The sequence below is a fragment of the Mus musculus genome, chromosome 9 (assembly GCF_000001635.26).
Source record: "Mus musculus strain C57BL/6J chromosome 9, GRCm38.p6 C57BL/6J".
In the NCBI taxonomy this organism is placed as follows: Eukaryota; Metazoa; Chordata; class Mammalia; order Rodentia; family Muridae; genus Mus; species Mus musculus.
This window is the reverse complement of record NC_000075.6, coordinates 95,714,763-95,734,483: the sequence shown is the minus strand read 5'-3', so window position 1 is coordinate 95,734,483 and position 19,721 is coordinate 95,714,763. Positions and strand designations below refer to the sequence as shown.

Below are 19,721 nucleotides of genomic sequence, written 5' to 3'. Positions count from 1 at the left end.
GGTTCTGTCACTGACGGGCAAAAGCTAACAGAATCCCATTCAATTCCCACCACCTATCCCACAGTTACTACTATATTTGTATATGCCTGTCCACCTTCTAGCCTTTGAACACACTGCCTTTCTTCAGAGCGAGGTGGAGTGCTGTGTGCCACTACAGCAGTGGCAAGCATTATCTCCTCACCATTGCCATCAGCAGTGGAAAGCCTTGGCAGTCCCAGCTGCTCAGTGAAGAAGGCACTTTCTGCTGTCTCTAACAAGTAAAGGTTACTCAGTCAGTGGCTATAAAATCAACTTTTAACAGCTTTATTGTTTCTAGACAGATACAATTAAATATTTTAATATATTTTTCTTTTACTATTTAAGTGTGTTCATTCTGTAGCCTTGGCTTGTCGGCTTGTCTCTTCACTATTCACTTTAAAATAAAGGTTATTTGAAAACATGTAGGTCATGCTATCAGCAGTGAAATTATACACTTTAATCTTACACATGTCTAGTAGTGCTGTTCTAGCTGTGAGCTTCATAGAAAACAGAAGGGTCACTTTTCAGTTAGGACTTTAAGCCTGAGAGTAAATATAATTTTCTTTTTGATCAATAACACAAATCAGAAAAAGTACCTATTTTAGGCTTTTATGTAACTGTTGCATAAATTCATGAATATGAAATCTCCAATAAATAATTGAAAGGTACATGAACAAACTTCATAAAAGAAAAGCATATGAAAAAAATATCAAAACTTACCAGTATTTAAAAGAAAGTAAATTAAAATATCATTGTTTTTCACTCATATTAAGAGTGACCATGCCATTTGCTGTGAGTAAAACTTTATTATAAAATGGATACATCCCTTTATTATCAAGAATTTAAACCATTGAAAAGATTTTGACATTACGTATCAAGAACTTCAAATTTTTTATAGCTTTTTAACCTATACTTCTAGTTCTAGAGGAGGGTTTATAGTAATGAAATAGTCCTAAATTTGTAAAAAAATCTATTTTATAGTGATATTTGCTATAACATCATTTATATCACAAACTATCTTGAACCCAGATTTTGTGAGTTTCCTTAAATTGCATGCAAAATTCCGTGCGTGATTTGGTCCCTTGAAGATCCTGGGCTCTCAGGCGAAGAGATTATTCTCTCAATCTTTGAGTACTAGGAACTATTGCTTTTATTAAGAACTGTTGTTTTTATCACTCATGCTTAGCACACTAGGATGTATGCAAAATGTGTCTTTTAAAAGGGGTGAAGTTAAGAAAGGACTAGAAGGAAATACTGTGCTATAAAATGTTATTTGAGTAGAAGGAATATGGGCATTTTTATTCTTCTTTCTGCTTTTCTGTATTTTTCAGATATTTTAAATGAGTATACACTACTTTAACAATGTTAATAAAAGTTACCAAGGTGTGAGCTTGATGAGCTAACCCTGGAGTCAAACAGCTCTCAAGGAAACCTCTGCAAAAAAGTGAGAAGCATTGGCAAGAATATGCAATAGTCATAAAATAGCCAACCTTTTTATTTAACCCGATACTTAAACTACTAAATGTTTTGTCTTCATTTCATACGATCATTGGCCTCAGGTCCCAGTTAGTGGGAGGAGTCAGCTCTTGGCTGACTGTGGTTCCGCACATTCACTTCTCTGAGCCTCAGTTTCTTCACGGTTACTAAGTACACTCAGCTCTGTAGTTCCCTGTGGGCATTAGACGGGAAGATAAATGACTGACAGCCCCAGTCCTTGCTAAGTGTTAGCTGTGACTGTAGTGGTCTTGCACATTTGCGACAGGCTGCAGATTAGGTAGGGATTGGACTGTATAAAGACGTAGCCTCATAGCCATCTGTAGGACAAGGTAGGCCACACGGGTGCAAACTTTAGCTTTCCTCATGCATTTATGCTGTGGCTGCTCTTAACATTTTTCCATGTTATTGTTTTCCTAAAATTCTTGTTCTTTCTTCTTATCATTCATGTTTCTATTAATTTTTAAAAATATTAATTCTTTTTCTTAAATTATTTCTCTAGATGCTCTTGCTTCTATATTAGTAAAAAATGGAACTGTAGTATTAGGATGTTGCCTATTGAAGATTGTATTTATTATATAACATTTGTTAATTAAAACTGAAATTTTAAAGTTTTAAAATAATGAGTCTAAGTAAAATGTATTCTTCTTAAAATAAGCCTTATGTTCCTTATTTAATATTACTTTTATTCCATCCTTTAGATAAATATATTTTTGAAGTCACAGATAATAACCTTTGGACATTTATATGAATATTTTTCAGAAACTTATGGAACGAATTCAGAATCCAGAATATTCAACAACGATGGATGTCGCACCTGTTATTTTAGCTGCTCATCGTAACAACTATGAAATCCTTACAATGCTTTTAAAGCAGGATGTGTCTTTGCCCAAGCCCCATGCTGTTGGCTGTGAATGCACACTGTGTTCTGCAAAAAACAAGAAGGACAGCCTCAGACATTCCAGGTGAGGAAATGAAGATTTTGGTAAATAGAAATGTATCAAAGCACCTGTCGATGACACTTACTTGGGGAAAAATACTCTTTCAGTGCAACTTTTAAGAAATATGCTTGGGTGACATAGGAGAGCCAGATTTCTAGCGCCTTTGTTCACGAGGTAAATTAGCAAGAGTGGAAAGGCACCACTTGGCACCTTATAAAAAAAAAAACAAACTACTACTATACCGTCATCAGCACCACCGTCATGATGGCTTTTTGAGGTAGAGTCTTGTGTACGTATATACACTGGCTAGCCTGGAATTCATCTTGAGGGCTTTAGGCTAATCTTAAAGTCGTGATCCTCTGCCTTTCTGTTTCTTGAATACATGGATTGTAGGCATGTACCATTATTCTTGGAAGAACACAGCTTAATTGAGAAATGTGCAAAGACTGTTGGCTGCTGCTTTCTCCTCCCAGGTGTTTGTAGCCTGAGACAGCTGCCTACAGAGATCTCCTACTGAGAATGGCTAGTCCCTCCCCTGTGCTGTACATATTAAATGTGCTGAGAGGTTCCAGAGGTAGCAAAACCCACCCTGACCCCAGCTTCACTGTGTATGTGCCTGTGTGAGTGTAGTCTGTCTTTTCTTCATTCCCTTCTCATGCTTTGTCAGGGTTCCAAGACCCAAGTTCAAAGGTCCTGCTATATTTGTTTGCCACCATTTGTGTGCTGGGAACCGAACCCAGGTCCTCTGCTGAGGAATGAGCACTTTTAACTACTGAGCCATCTTTCCAGCCCACAAAACTTCTCACTAAGTATTTGAACTCTTCTTGCCTCTTATTTCCCTTCTTAGACCATATTTATATTTCTATCTTTACTACTTATCATCTCTTCCCATTTCGCCAGTTGAAATGTTAACATCAAGAAAGGACCTGCCTTCTTTAGGTTCAACAAAATCACTCCATGGGCAGTGTTATTAGAGGTGTGGCTGTCAGTTGGTTGAGAAGTCAGCTTTTCAGCAAAAGCCCTTTCTGTGCTTTGTATGTGGTTTTTGATACCCATTGTAGCAGCATTGAGAGATATAGGCAGTCTTAGACATGGTAGCACACATCTATAACCCCATTTCCTAGAATGGTAAGGCAGAAGAAGGGTCATAAATTTGAGGCCAGCAGAGGGTATTTAGAAAATTACCCTGCCTTAAGTATTATTATACATGTTATCCAAAGATGTTTTCATCCTAATGAGGCAGGTTCATTCATTTCCTTGTCTGTAAAGTAGAACTGTTAAAAATGCAGTGATATTTTAGAAATGTTTAGGTAATAAATATTAATTACCAAAAAATGTGATATTCAGGGTTTTTGGTTTTTTTGTTTTTGTTTTTTGTTATTTATTTATTTATTTATTTTTGAGACAGGGTTTTTCTGTGTATCCCTGGCTGTACTGGAAGTCACACTGTAGACCAGGCTGGCCTCAAACTCAGAAATCCACCTGCCTCTGCCTCGCTAGTGCTGGGATTAAAGGTGTGCACCACCACTGCCTGGCTCAGCTTTTATTCAATATATGGTTCTTTCACACTTTTTTTGTAAAGTAGTTAAAAATAGTTACAAGCTCACTTGGGAGAAACCCTGTCTCAAACAAACAAACAAAAACCCAACCAAACAAAAATAGTTACAAGCTGAGGGCCACCAGGTTAATGTTTGCTGCTTTTGATGGTTTCAAGGCATCAACATGGTTGAGGAGGGATAATATGATTTCTCTTAATGTGTGGCTTGTCTACAAAATCTCTTGACCTGTGAATTATTTTTAAATGTAGTTTTATATACATTTATACAAAAGATTCCCAGAATTTTTTACTAGTAACTGCTACCTTAATTCTGAGGGATTGGAAAATATAATTCATTTCTGACAAAGTGTAAAGGAACAAACCAAGCTTTACTCTTTTAAAATGTAAAATTCTAATCTTAGGCTATTTATGAAGTTATTATTGATCACTTTAGCTTCAGAGAATTTAACCATTTTAAACTAACACACCATGCTATTAGCAATTCTCCCAGTACATAGAAACAGCAGAGCCTAATTTCTGTGTCCATGTTGGAACTATTTGGCAAATTCTGTCTAAATGGCATCGTTTGGCTGCTGGTGGCTCTTGCACATGGTCCTGCATTAAGAACTTGTTAATATTCTTTAGGTCTTTTCTTTTTCCAAACTTACATGTTACCCACAAGTGTATAATTGTCTAGTCAGCTAGGCATTTGTAGACATGCTATTACTCCATATGTGGCTTTCTCATTTCCAGAGTCTCTCCTGACATTCCTGGTTGGTCCTCTCTGTCACAGACTTGCAGTCTCAGTCTTGAGAAGCAAGTTTTCCTTTGGTCATTTTGCCCAGGCCAGTGTTTGGTTCTTCTGGCCCAGCGTTACAGGTTCACTAGCTTGTACTGATAAAACTACAGCTTTTTATTGAATGGGGAATAGGAAGGACTGAGGGAGATCTCAGCTATAAACTCAGTGGGAGGCTCATGAAACTTGTCAACAGTAAAAGGTTCTGAATATGAAATGGCTGAAAATTAATGTAAAATCATACAGTGAGTGTGACCTGTTTCAGAGATCACTTTGCCTACTGCACATGGGGTCAGCCTTGCTTGCAGGTCTTTTAAAGTCAATCAATGTAGATTTAGTTGTCTACACATCTTTGGGTAGTTATAGTGCAGGCAAATGCCTCTACAGGAATACTTAAGATACAGATAGAGCAGATATGGTGATACCTGCCCATGATCTGAGCTGCTTCAAAGGTTGAGGCAGAAGGATTGTGAGCTCATGGCCAGTGTGGGTAATGGAAAAAGAAAAAAGACATGCAGACAAGTGAATGCAGTTTGGTTGGTTGGTTTGTCAGTTTGTTTGTTTTAATATGGTATCTTGGTATATTTCCCAAGCTAGCTTTGAGTTCAAGCAATCCTCCTGCCCCAGCCCCCTGTGTATCAATGAATGCAGACTATCTTTGCTTATAAATAACATTAAAGCTATAGATTAAATGAGGAATGTGTCAGTAAATTTAGAATTTTATCTAGAAAAAATCCATTACAAAGAAAATAAGAAGTTAAACAACGGAAAAGGTATTTGCGTCACTTTTGACTTGAGAAAAATCAATAGGAAAAAGTGGGCTAAAGAATTTGAACAGGCAGTTTACAGAAGCATAACTATAAAGCTCGAACGGATAGATGATCTTCTAAAGAAATACAGGCTAGAACAGCCTAAAGCCCCATTTTCTATTAAGGCCAAATTTAGGATGGCAGTGCCTAATCCAGTGAATATAACAGAGGCTTGTGGGAAATTCACTTTTTTATTTTATCGCTCTCAATAATATCTGAGAGTATATGATATGCATGCTGTTTTTGCCCAACAATTTGAACCGTATATAGGATGTAAGAATTAAAGAATATCTGTTGTTTCGTTTTTATAGTAGAAACAAATTAGGAGCAACTTAAGTGTTCATTAATGGAGATTCTGTGGACAGCCATCAAATGGAAAACTGGTTGTAGTAAAGAATGAGATACATTGAAACATGGTGACCATAGAGCAGGACTGTAGCATTCAGGTTCCTGGGTTGTCTACTCTAAAATGACAAGTGTGCATTAAATTTTTATGCAAAACACATACATGTATTAAATCTCTCAAATTTGTGAACTACAAACTATATTTAAATGTTTATATTAAAGAATTTTGATGAATTGTTTATTTCCTATTTTGTTATTGAAATGGGAATATTTATTAAATTACAGAGAATAAAGGGATTCGTTCACCCAATTATCTAGAAACTATATATAATAATAATTTTACTCATAACTAGTTGAAAAATCTTTCAAAATTATAACCTGGAATAATGAGACATATGTTAAATATATCTAGGATTCTGAAGAAGTTTAAGCTTTGGGAGAGGAAAACTTAGTAATCGTTCAATCCATATCATAGTAGGTATTTGCTAGCACATTTTCTTTAAATTTATGTAGGTTCAGGGATAGCGTTTTACTTTATATTATAAAAGGAATTTTTGTATCATTTCTCTTTTTTTAAAAAGTATATATCATTTCAATTAACTTAATTTGATAATATGAACTATAAACAAAAATAAAATTAAGAAAGGAGAAATACTGGTTTTAAATTAGATCATTAAAATATATGTGTTCATATTTTCCAGACGGATATGTTATGTGACAGGAATTATAAATAGAATATTTCTCCTACAATTAAGATGTTCAGAAGTAAAAGAATATTCAGTTTAACCATTGTGAATTTTTGATTTTTTGAGGCAGGACACTCTATAGTCTTAGTATAGTTATGCAGCTGACAAATTAATTTAATAGGAAACATTTATCTGACAAGAAACAATAAGTGTCCTCTGTGTAGTCATAAATACAACTCGATTATGGGGGGTTTTGTCATTCTTTTTTAATTATTATTTTTTGAGAACTTTTTACATGAGCATGTTATCTACATAATTCTCACCTCTCCCTTCTGTCTCAAGCTCTTCTTGTGTTTCTCCTCTGAAATCCATGCTTTCTTAATTATTATTGATACACACACACACTCTACTGAATCCATTTCATGTTGTTTGTATGCATGTGTCCAGGGATGACCATTCGGGATTGAACATCCTGTGTAGGAGCTATCCTTGGAGGAAACTAGTTCTTTCAGCAGGCACTGGCTACCTGCAGCTTGTTCTCTAGGGGTGGGGCCATATGAACTTTGCCCTCTGTACAGTGGCACATCCTCTGGTGTTGTCATTATGCTGGTCTTGTTCAGGCAGCCATATTGTTGAGATTTCATGGGTGCATTTTCACTGTCATACCTAGAGGACAGTCTGTAGGAAGGGGTCTGGGCCACTGACTCTTACAGTCTCTCTGCCTACCTCTTCTGTGTTTCCCCCCAAACCTGAGATGTAGGGGTAACCTTGTAGATGCAAAAGATGGGATTGTGCACCCAAAAGCTCCTGGTTCTGCATTTTGATGCTTTTCTAATGAGGTACAAGAGATGCACTCATCTGTGGGTATAAAGACAAGGATTTAGAAGTTCTATTGGTTTAGGAAACATCAGTAAGCAGTAGTTTCTCCTCTCGGGTCTGTGACCCCTCCAGCCATATGAAGTTGTTCTTGTTCTGTATCCCAGATTGGCCTAAAACCTGCTTTGTAACCTTCAAACCCCAATCCTGTCTCAGCTAGCTGCCTGAGAGATGAAACTGCAGGTGTGTATATACCAAGACAGCCACAATTTTGAATGTTTGAAAAGAGACAGTAACTTAAAGCTGTGGACAACATTTTCCAATGTTTGTTTTCAAAATACTTAAGTTTTAGGTGTTTCTTCTTATGGAAATATCTTGAAATATTTATACATTTATAAAGATTGGAGAGTAAAACTAACAAGGGTATGTTTGTGTTTTTTTGTTTTGTTTTGTTTTTTACATTGGGTAATTAAATTCTATCACAGGTTTCGTCTTGATATCTATAGATGTCTGGCCAGTCCAGCTCTGATAATGTTAACAGAGGAAGATCCAATTCTGAGAGCGTTTGAACTTAGTGCTGACTTAAAGGAACTCAGCCTTGTGGAGGTGGAATTCAGGTGGGAAAAAGTAGATGTTGTTTGTTATGTCTTTTGTTGTAGACTCTTCTGCCTCAATCTTTTCATAAGCTGACTAATGTTGTTGACACTTAGAATTTATTTTCTCTGTCTAAGGAACATGTCTTGGTGCTATTTAGTCTATTCCTCCTCTGTCCTTTCTCTTTAACCCCCAAATCCCCTTGAGACTATCCTTATGGCGGAGTATCTGTTGTAGAGTCCTCTTGGCAGCTCCCGTTTGAAAAGTGCCAACAGGGACTGTACTTGAAAACTCTTTCCTTTCATAGTTGCTTGTGTGGCTCTGCTCCATCTTGAAAAGTTAACACTCACTGGAACAGGATCAGAGACTCACAGTTTTCACTAGCCTTAATACAGGCATATATAATGTGTTCTTCAAAGTCCTGAGTCCAGAGACTTATGAAAAACCTACAAAGTTTTAAAGTTTAGAACTACTATTCTTTAAGTACATTACATTAAAAAGAAAAACTCAATATGACATCTGTCTTACTTAGGGTTTTACTGCTGTGAACAGACACCATGACCAAAGCAACTCATGAAGGACAACATTTAATTAGGGCTGGCTTACAGGTTCAGAGGTTCTGCCCATTATCATCAGGGTGGGAGCATGGTCTGAAGGTCTTGAGGAGATTGACTTCCAGGCAGCTAGGTGATCTCAAGCCCATCCCCACAGTGACACGTTTCTTCCAACAAGGTCACACCTCCTAATAAGGCCAAGCATTTTCAAACTACCACAACACACACACACACACACACACACACACACACACACACACACACACATACAATTTGAGAAACTTACAAGACATAGTTAAAAACTTAATTTTATTAAGACATGAGGCTATGAATAAATTTTATTTTATTTAAGTATGAAGAAGTTCTTATTTTAACCTTATTTTTCTTTCCATATAAATTAGAAATTATATAATTTCTTCCAAAATTGATTTGTACAACTACTATGATTGTAGTACAGTCATGAACAAGTAAAGTTAGATTTGAATGTTATCTTAAAACTCACTTATTTCAATCTGGTATTCAGTAGGCAGAGAAAGGGGTGCAAATGCAAGATGTTTTTACTAATGTCAGCATCGAGTTAAAAGCAGAGGTAAGCCGGGCCTGGTGGCTTACGCCTTTAATCCCAGCACTTGGGAGGCAGAGGCAGGCGAATTTCTGAGTTCGAGGCCAGCCTGGTCTACAGAGCGAGTTCCAGGACAGCCAGGGCTAAACAGAGAAACCCTGTCTGGAAAAACAAAAAACAAACAACAACAACAACAACAAAAAAAAACAAAACAAAAAGCAGAGCTAAAACTGAATGAAGCAAAGTTATAGCTCGGCATTGTGCCACATCCTGCAGTCCCACCACTTGTGAGGTGGAAGCAAGATGATTGGTGTGTGAAGCCAGCTCCTGGGCTACATAACAAAGCTGTGTCTCAGCAAAACTGTGTCTCAGAAAGGGAGACAAGGGTAGGGCATGGTGACACACATCGTTAATCCCTGCACTTGAGATACAGAACTATTGTGAGTTCCAAGGCCAACCTGGTCTACCTGATGATTTCCTGGATAGCAGGGTTACACAGTGAGAGACCATCTTTGAAACACCAAAAAGGAAAAGAGGAGGGAGACGAAACCCATAAAGTTATATTAGAGTGCAAGCTCCTGGTTCACCTCTAACTGAATCTCTGTCTAAACTACACAAGCACTTAATTATCTTCTCATAATCTATTAGAGGTTAAACAGATTAGATCAATAAATTATGTATTTGCTCTAGCCATCTTAAATGTTTATTTAAAGATGAGGTATGTTTGTTATAACACTTTGATGCATGTTCCTACCTGCAGTTATATATTCCTAAGCCAGAAGGCATGTAATAAATACTTTATTTGTCAGAGAAATCCAGTGAATTGTTCTCATGTTATGTAATAATGTAAAAAATGAGAAAAATGTTTGCCTCTAAGGAAAAGGCTGAGGATTGAGTTGTAGCTTCACACAGCCAGTTCCTGGACTAGTCACCCTGTAGGAAGAGTAAGCAGTGGACACCTTCCTGCTCTCATATTTTTTTCTGCATGAGAAAAGAGCTGAATACAATTATTTTCAAATGTCTAGCCTCATATGCATGAGTAATAGTTATCTGCAACATACTTATTTTTGATTAACTGAGTTATAAATTTAATGTAATTGATGTTTAATAAAGAATTATTTACTAAAACTTCATTTCTCACAAATTATGTTAAAGAAATGTTTTATAAGTAATTCAAAGACAGTGGTAAATGTAGAAAATAGTACTCCTGAAGAAAGTCCCTTAGGAGCTGCAGTTAGTGGGGTTTTTAACTTGAATTTCCCTCAAATGAGTGCTTTTAAGAAATCTTTTTCAGTATTAGAATAGCATGCATATGTTGTATATAACTGAAAGTTGCTGTAAGCTTACATTGCCCAGTAATAGTAAAAGCATTGTTTTTATTGTTTACATGACTAATATCAAGGGACATTTTAGCCATCTGTGATGGTTTGAATATGCTTGGCCCAGGGAGTGGCACTATTAGGAGGTGTGGCCTGTTGGAATAGGTGTGTCACTGTGGGCATGGGCTTTAAGATCCTCCTCCTAGCTGTCTGGAAGCCATTCTTCCCCTTTCTGTCTTTGGATGAAGATGTAGAACTCTCATCTCCCTTAGCCTCACATCTGCCTGGATGCTGCCATGCTCCCACCTTGATGATAATGACTGAACTTCTGAGCCTGTAAGCCAGCCCCAAGTCAATATTGTCCTTTATAAGAGTTGCCTTGATCATGGTGTCTGTTCACAGCAGAAAAACCCTACCTGAGACAGCATCTTACAGAGAATGAGAAGTAAGTGAAGTGAAGAACTGAGCAAGTTTTATTAAACGTTTCTCAGTGTGTATAAAGTATACTGTGCTCACCTGAAATCATCAGTATGGGCACAGGAAGTCTGTTTCTCCAAAGCTGTGGAGAATTTCTGCACCAGAAAGCTCTTGTGTCAGCAAGAAAAGAGAAGATCTTATGTAGTCCTGTCAGAATTTAAATACTGCTGAGTAAAGTAATTTCTAGTGATGTAATCTCCTTGGGCAGTGGGAGTGACATTCCTAATAGAGACTGCGTTTTGTAGGAATGATTATGAAGAGCTAGCCCGTCAGTGCAAAATGTTTGCTAAAGATTTGCTCGCACAAGCCCGGAATTCTCGTGAACTGGAAGTTATCCTGAACCATACATCTAGCGATGAGCCTCTTGACAAACGAGGACTACTAGAAGAAAGAATGAACTTAAGTCGTCTGAAACTTGCTATCAAATATAACCAGAAGGAGGTATGAAGCTTTCTGTGATATATTTATTTTCTTTACCTTGGTTCTTAAATAAAAGTTGTAACAATATGAACAGTATAACGTTGATAACTCAGTAATGTATATATAGCTTAAAGGAAAGGTCATGCTAGTGTCTGAAAGTAGAAAGATCCTGTTTGGTAGGTTTCTGAGCATCAGCCAGGACCAGCAGTGGTCCTAGCATGCTGAGTGATCAGATGCATGAGCTGAGAGCATGACCCTGAAGGAAGCCTTTTAGAAGTCACATTGCATCCTTTCTACTAGAGTCTGCTGGCCACAGGAACCACAGTTTATTGAGTTGAAGGACAGATGGGAACAGTGTTGGCCTCTTCTCCCACCACCTCTCAGTGACAGGAATATAGAGAATCCATGCCCATGCCTCAAACTGCTGTGGACATAGAACATTTATAATTGAAAACTTGCTCTTCTAAATACTATTTAATATAATTTCTAATTATTATTATATTTTGTTCTTATTTGAGATTTTTCTTGAAATTTTACATGAAATTTACTATTGACCAAGCTTAAGAGTATTATTTGGGGGCTGGCGGAGTAGCTTAGCGGTTTGGAGTACTTGTTGCTTTTGATCAGGTCCCTGGTTTGATTCCTCAAACCCATGTGGTGGCTCACAAACATCTGTGATTCATTTACAAGGGATACCAATGCCCTCTTCTTACCCCTGCAAATACTATGCACTTCCATGGCATCCATACATGCATATAAGTAAAACATACACACAAAAAAAATCTTAAAAGTAATTTTTAAAAGAGTTCTTTTAATGGCTCAGGCCTATAATCCCAGCTACTGAGGCAGGAAGATCTTTAGTCCAAGATCTGCCTGGTCAGCTTAGCAAGACTGTCTCAAGTGAAGGCTAACAAGAGGCCTGAGGACTTAGCAGAGTGGTAGAACACTTGCCTACCGTGTACAAGGCCCTAACTTCAGCCTTGCACTGCAGGGGGAAACTAGTATCTCTGATATCTGATGTATTTTAAGTCGCTCTCTGTGCTTTTGTGAAGTGTGTCTGGATCTGATACATGGACCATTTTTTATCAGGCCATCTCTATTCCTTAGAACTTAGGAACTAAAGCCAGTACTTTCTCAAAGATTAGTTAATGCTGTCTCTATGGAATGCACATTAACTTTCAACTTTTATACATATTGGATATTTTTGTGCTGACTAATAAAGGCTCATGATAGCATTTAAATGTGATTAGTTCCCTAGGCTGCTAATACTATTAATATTTAAAACAGCATGTGCTGTGACCAAGGCCGTATCCTAAGAACACGACACTGAATCTTCACAAGTTCATGAGGAGCTACTGTTGCTATCGAGACGTTAGAAATGAGGGCTGGGAAGCTTGGAGAGGCTGAAAACTTACTCATGGTCATTTCGTCTGTGTCAGAGCCTAGATGTGAATCTGTGTGATCAGACTCCATAGTCTATTCTCTGAACCTCTTCACTCTTAGTTGTAAGAGGGAAAAAAACTGTAAACTTTGTAGGCTTTTTTCCTAATGTTAATACTTTGAATACCAGTCAGTTACTGTTTTAAGAGTTTGTTTTTTTTTTTAACCCTGCTTTTGTTTTTTATGTTTCTGTGTGTCCTTTTCAGTTTGTCTCCCAGTCAAATTGCCAGCAGTTCCTGAACACGGTTTGGTTTGGACAGATGTCAGGTTACCGCCGTAAGCCCACCTGTAAGAAGATAATGACTGTTTTGACAGTTGGCATCTTCTGGCCAGTTTTGTCACTATGCTATTTGATAGCTCCCAAATCTCAATTTGGCAGAATCATTCACACACCTTTCATGAAATTCATTATTCATGGAGCATCGTATTTCACATTCTTGCTGTTACTAAATCTCTACTCACTTGTCTACAATGAGGACAAGAAAAATACAATGGGACCAGCCCTGGAGAGAATAGATTACCTTCTCATACTGTGGATTATTGGTAAGTGTCAATGAGTTCAGAAGATTTGTCTCTGTGTGTATGTGTGTGTGTGTGTTTATGCACATGTCTGTGCTGATATACATGTGTGCCTGTGAATGCAATGAGGGTGTATTATGTGACAAAACTTTTCCCGGGGAGCTGCAGCATACACATCTACTTCCCACAGATAGGAATCTTGTGGCTGACCAAAGTATGGATACCATGAAAGTCCAGTTTGGTGAACCAGCGAATTGTATTGGCTTCCTTACAGGAATATTGATGAAGGGTTACTTAAGGGCGCAGGAATAACTCAAAGACAGCTGTATCACCAAAGCGCACCCCAGCTCACAGAGCTAGGAACCTAGAACACACAGCACAGCCTGCAGGCAGCTCAAGAGGTTGGAGAGTGTCCTTTCCAAGTGCCTCAGCTGGTCTAACCCAACCTTGAAGGCAGCTGGTCTGTCTGGGTTGTCTTTGAAAGCTTGGTTTCCTTTGGTCTCAGCTTTTATTGTTTACTCAGGCAGGAAGGGGTCTAGTGAATGCGGTCAGTTACAGGGGGCTTTATGAAGCTATTTTGAGTAGTTTACCTTCCTGCTTAAGGAACTTCTCTGCAGAGTGGAATGTCTTAATCTTCTGTTACACAGCAGTATGCAGGTGTTATACCTCAGGGATATCCACCTCACTTTTTAAGACAGTAAGTATCTCACTGAGGGGTGGGGCTGGATCAGACCATGCTGGCTGGCCAGCACATCCTAGTGATTTCCTGAGTCTGCTGTTGATATTACAGGTGTTTGCCATACCTGACTCTGTCTGTGTGTGTGTGTGTGTGTGTGTGTGTGTGTGTGTGTGTGTGTGTGTGTGTGCGCGCGATAGGATTTTAACACAAATCATCATGCTTTCATAGCAAACATAAACTGAGCTGTCTTCGCAGCTCATAAGTTAAAAGTTTTTTTTTTTAATTGTATGTATGTGTACATGCATGGAGGCCAAAAGTCAAAGTTGGGTTCGTGTATTGTTCAGCTGTTCTCTACCTTGTTTTTTGAGGCAGGGTCTCTCATACAACCTTGATCTCCCCAATATGGATAGACTGGTTGGCTCCAGGGATCTGCCTGTCTCTGCCTCCCTAGCACTGGGGCTACTGGGGTACACTATGCACCTAGTCAAGGAGCTCTGGTCAGCATGTGGTGAGTGTGGTGAGCATGACTCTGGCAAGCCTTGCCCTTCTCCCCCATTCCCACTGCCTTTCTAAAAACCCTTAGATTAGATTCCTAATACTAGTCCCTTATTTGGTCACTTCCTCCTCCTGAGGCTGATTACTAAGGCCTAGCTATCAAAATATTAAAGTCTAGCAATCAAAAGCCCTTTTGGGTCACCTAATTAGCATGCCCAATTAAAATGAATACCCTAACATCCTAACACAGGGTTTCCTGTAACTTTATAACCTGGCATTTTCTCATGTCCCCTGTTGGTCTCCTCTCCATCCTTTATGTGCTCCCCTTCCCCCACCCCCGGGACAAATACCCTTCCCCCCTTCCCCATGTTTCCTTCCCCTTCCTGATCATCCTCTAACTCCTGTCCTTGTCTCTTATTCCCTGCCCTGTCCCTCTGGGGCAAATAAATCTCCTTTGTGCTGAGAACTTGGTCTTGGGGGTCCTGAGCCGATACTTTTCCTAACACCTGGCTCTTTATGTCTATGCCGGGATCTGAATTCACTTCCCAGTCTTGCATGGCAAGCCCTTTACCAACTGAGTATATTATGGTGATTCCCCTGCAGGCTTTGCCACTGGCAGAAAAAGATGATCAGAATGAGGGAAGAATGAAACTCGGCTCAGCCCAAGTTTCCTGTAACCGGCGCTGGACCAGGACTTCTAGAGTTGGCCCAGATCATTTTACTTTAGCTGTATTTAAGCACAGTACCATTTTTGGAAAAAAAAAAAGTGTTCAGATAACAATTAACTCAGCCCCATAAGTACAAAGCTTAAGAAGTGTTTGCCTTGAAGTTCTTAGGAGAGTACCTATGGCTTCATCTGTAAGATGGTTTCTTGACTTAGAAACTGCTGAAAATAAGGGTCTAGGGAGAATGACAGAGGTAAACATAACAACTGGGAGTCAGATTGGCCTGCCCTAAGATGACATGGAAGTCCTGCAGGCTGTTGTTGAGCACAAGTGGCATCACTCATGAGAATGGGTTTATGGTCTAGGTATCTGGAGTTAGTGTTTCTTGGTATGGAAATCCTGTCTTCCATTTCGAGTGGGTGTCTGAATCCGTTTCCTGTCACCTGCACCCATCGGGTTACACCCCAGCTGAAGGGAGCTTAGGCCTCACTCTTGGGGATCTAGGGGGCTTGTAGTCAGGCAGTGGGAGCCTGTAGCATTGGTGACAGTGAGTCTAGCCAGTGTGAGTCTAGAGTCCATGCCTAGAGATGGGGCCAGAGGGTTCAGAGTGGTGGCTGAATCTGGGTTCTCTACCTGAAGGGGGCATGGGAGGACAGGATTTGCTTTTGTAATGAGTGTGAAGTTTAGAAGAAACAGGAGCTGGGGTTGATTCAAGCAATGAATTGATTCATATTGAACAACTAGAGGACTGGAATGCTAATGACTGAAATGAGAAGAAAATCTGCACGTGTGAATTTGAGGCAGAGATGAGCTCAGTTGGACACATCTCTAACTAGGGAGCAGAGAGAAGAGTGCCTAAATAAGCTGAGTTTAGGAGAGAGGTTTGGAGGTAGAAATTGTTATATAAGTATGAACTAAGTTTAAATAAGTTGGGAAGATGGCTAAGTCAGCAGACTGCCTACTGTGCAGGCTTGAGGACCTGAGGTTAGGCCCACAACACTACATAAAAGCCATGTACTCCAGTGTACACCTGTAGCCTCAGTGCTATGAAGACAGACAGGTGGATCCTGCAGCTTGTTGGCCAGCCAGAAATGGACTCCAAGTTCACTGAGACCCTGTCTCAAGAGCTAAGGTGGACAGGTCATTGAGGAACAACTGACATTGACCTCTGGCTTCTATACATCCGTGCATGCATGCACTTATTCACTGATCACACAAAAATTACGGAAATTTGAGACTGTTGTCACAAGATGCTATTTTTAAACCACTAGATAAAAAAAAATAGATCAGAGAAGATCATGAAAGCACTATATTTCATAGTTAAAAGAGTTGAGAACAAAACCATGGGGGCGGCTCACATGCATGCATTTATCTTCCTAGTTTATTTCTCATCAGTTAATGTCCCATTCCGGCCGATATGAAACCTAAGGTTAGTTTTTTTAAGTTGCATGAAACATATGGCTTTTTTTTCTTGCAAGTTTTAAAAGATCTTCACCCAAAAGCTGTTGTTCCCCTCCACAGACCCCTGCTGCCTTTGGAATACAATTATACCAGGGTATAGTTAACCCAAGAGCTAGAAACACTTTGTCTCTGAAAGTATTATTTAGCATATAGTTGAATTAATAAACCTGGCTTATCTTTTTTTTTTATCATTTTAGGGATGATTTGGTCAGACATTAAGAGACTGTGGTATGAAGGGTTGGAAGACTTCCTAGAAGAATCGCGTAACCAGCTCAGCTTTGTTATGAATTCCCTTTACTTGGCAACCTTTGCCCTCAAAGTGGTGGCTCACAACAAGGTGACTGTCTACTGTCAATCAAAGATACATTTACTTCAAAAACTAAGATAACTGTGTATGTAACTCAGACTTAATGTAGACCCAAATCTATGTCTGATATATATATATTCACTTTAAAATAATCTGTGTGAATGTGGTTGCTGACTTTTTCAGTCCTTTGAATGGCTTACCTTTTCATTAATGGTTACCTGCCATATGTTAGGTACCATGGTTGATGTTAGGTACACAGTATCTAATTTCATTTTCATAGCAATTCTTTAAGACAGAACAGAAGTCATTATCCTCATTTTGCCAATAAGAAAATGACTCAGATATTAATAATGCATCTAAGACTATATAGTTTTTAAATACAGGTCCTAGGTATTTTCTTTCTACCAAATGTTTTATTTCTTCTTTTAGCTCATTTACTTAATCTTTTATAATTTTACTTTCATCAATATTTATGATTTCACAAAGCCAGAAAATATAGTAGACTCTATGTTAGTTATGGGTGGCATATCTAAGGAACTAAGATACATAATATTGCCTGATTTTTTTTTTGCTATTTATATAGACAGAGCGATGTGATTCTTTCAGTTTACTTTATGTAACATCTGTTTGTTTAAGTGGTCAAAAGTGTGCAGCATGTTGGTAAGAGAGCATTTCAGTGACTGAAGTGAGAAGTTACTAAAAAGTCGCAATTGGCCATCTAGAAATGAAAATGGTCAGATACAGTGCCTGATAGGTCAGGTGGCATTGATTTTTCAGACCAATTTCTTTACTTCTAGAAGTAGTTTTCAAATCTAAACAAGACATTTTGAGAGTGGAAGGATATGTGGCTAACAGTCACACAGAACAACTGGTATATGGTCTCAGCCAGCGGGACAGGCAGACAGGCAGACAGGCAGACAGATGTTGTCTAGGTTCAACAGCACTTTGGTTTTTTAATTTGAAGGGGGTGGGGTGGGGTGACTTGTAGTTTGCTCTAAATTCCTAAGTCAGAGGACTAGGTTTAGTATGGCTTCTAATTAACTGATAACATACATGTTCGTGATTTATGTTATACAGTTTAGAGAAACTAGCTAATATTTTGCTCATAAAATGTCTAATACATTTTATAACTTGTTTATTTCTTTTAAAGCAAAGAATTTCTGATAAGTCTCTGCATATAAAGTGGTATTTCCTAACATACATGGAAATCTTTTGTTTGGCTAAAACATTATCTAGATCTCCTACAAGATGACAATTTCAGACATTTTAGAATCTCTCTCTTCACTTTCCTGACTGACCTTTGGCTTCTCTTCCTGCTTCCAGTTTCATGACTTTGCTGACCGGAAGGACTGGGATGCATTCCACCCCACGCTTGTAGCAGAAGGGCTTTTTGCTTTTGCAAACGTTCTGAGTTACCTTCGACTCTTTTTTATGTATACAACCAGCTCTATTTTGGGCCCACTGCAGGTAAATAAAGGTTTTCAAGAATGTTCATTGCATGTCACTACTGTTGCATCTGCTTACCCACTTAAGCACTGTTCTCATGATGTTAAAACTCTACTTGGCTTTTGAAAATGACTAGCAAGACTTTGCTTGTGGCTCATTGATAATTTTCTTTTAAGAATTGAAACTGAATCAAGCTGTGCTTCATTGGCCTCCTCCCTTCATTCTTTATAGGTAGTCTTAATATATTGTTAAGTTTCATAGAAAGGAGTAACATAAAAGTCTCGTTTTTACCAAACTAAATTTCATATTTAAACTTTGAAAGATATTTGGCTTTTAATAAAAAATACTATCTATAGGATTTTAACATAGAGATATATGCATGTGAAATTAATGACAATAATAACAATAAGACCAGTCTGGGAGAAATATAAACACACTACTGTAAGAATTTCTACTATATTCAAAGTAATATGATACCACTTGAAAATAGGCAGTAATAAAGTAAAGATGGGTGTTGTAAGCCCTAAGGCAATCAATGAGATAAAGCAGTTATCATTAACAAGCCAACAAAGAACATAAGTTGGCATTTTAAATTATTTAAAAAAAAAAAAAAGACAGAGTAAAAGGAAAAAGAAAAAAGCCCAGAGGAACTAAAGAACTAAAGAGGAAGAAATAACATGAAAGACGTAGACAGGTCAGTGCCACCCCAGTCCTCCCAAACACAGTCAGGTGTGTCACAGCTGTACCCCACAGCCTGGTACCAGCTTCTTTCTTAGGGGTTTGTTTTGTTTTGTTTTCCTCTGATAAAACACTATGTCCAAAAGAAGAACCTTGGGAAGGGAAGGGCTTATGTTAGCTTACAGCTCTACATCACAGTCTATCACTGCAGGAAGTCAAGGCAGGAACTTTAAAGCAAGAACTGAAGCAGAGGGTACTGAGGTGTGCTGTCCCCTGGTGTGCTCCTCAGGGGAACAGTATCTACAGACTGGCAGCAGAGTCAAGGACAGCCCCTACTCCAGTTGTTGTGGATTTACATGAAGACCAAGCTGCACATCTGCTACATGGGGTGACGGGGGGGTAGGGAGGGGGGGGAGTGCTAGGTCCTACCCAAGTATACTCTTTGGTTGGTGCTCAGTCTCTGAAAGACCCCAGGGGTCCAGGTCAGTTGAATCTGTTGTTTTCTTGTGGAGTTAATATTCCCTCCAGGACCCTCAATGCTTCCCCCCAACTCTTCCACGAGACTCCACGAGCTCCGTCTAATGTTTAGCTCTGGGTCTCTGCATTCATTTTGGTCAACTGCTGGGAGGAGTCTCTGAGAGGACAGTTATGCTAGGTTCCTGT

The 19,721-nt window shown here is 38.7% G+C and overlaps 1 protein-coding gene across 11 annotated transcripts in view; it reads left to right on the top strand.

The window, feature by feature from the left end:
* Window positions 1-19,721, top strand: part of Trpc1 (transient receptor potential cation channel, subfamily C, member 1) — a 45,315-nt gene that overhangs the window by 15,903 nt on the left and 9,691 nt on the right. For 5 of the 11 annotated variants that reach the window (NM_001311123.2, NM_011643.4, XM_006511056.4 and 2 more), the window contains 6 exons: window positions 2,275-2,477; window positions 7,928-8,059; window positions 11,194-11,389; window positions 13,015-13,351; window positions 16,825-16,964; window positions 18,258-18,401. In NM_001311123.2, the coding sequence (NP_001298052.2) occupies window positions 2,275-2,477; window positions 7,928-8,059; window positions 11,194-11,389; window positions 13,015-13,351; window positions 16,825-16,964; window positions 18,258-18,401 (1,152 nt within the window). Of the gene's footprint in view, window positions 1-1,349; window positions 1,463-2,274; window positions 2,478-7,927; window positions 8,060-11,193; window positions 11,390-13,014; window positions 13,352-14,374; window positions 14,515-16,824; window positions 16,965-18,257; window positions 18,402-19,721 lie in introns of those variants that run through there. The other 6 variants (XR_003947858.1, XM_030244242.1, XM_006511057.2 and 3 more) reach the window with 6 other exon arrangements.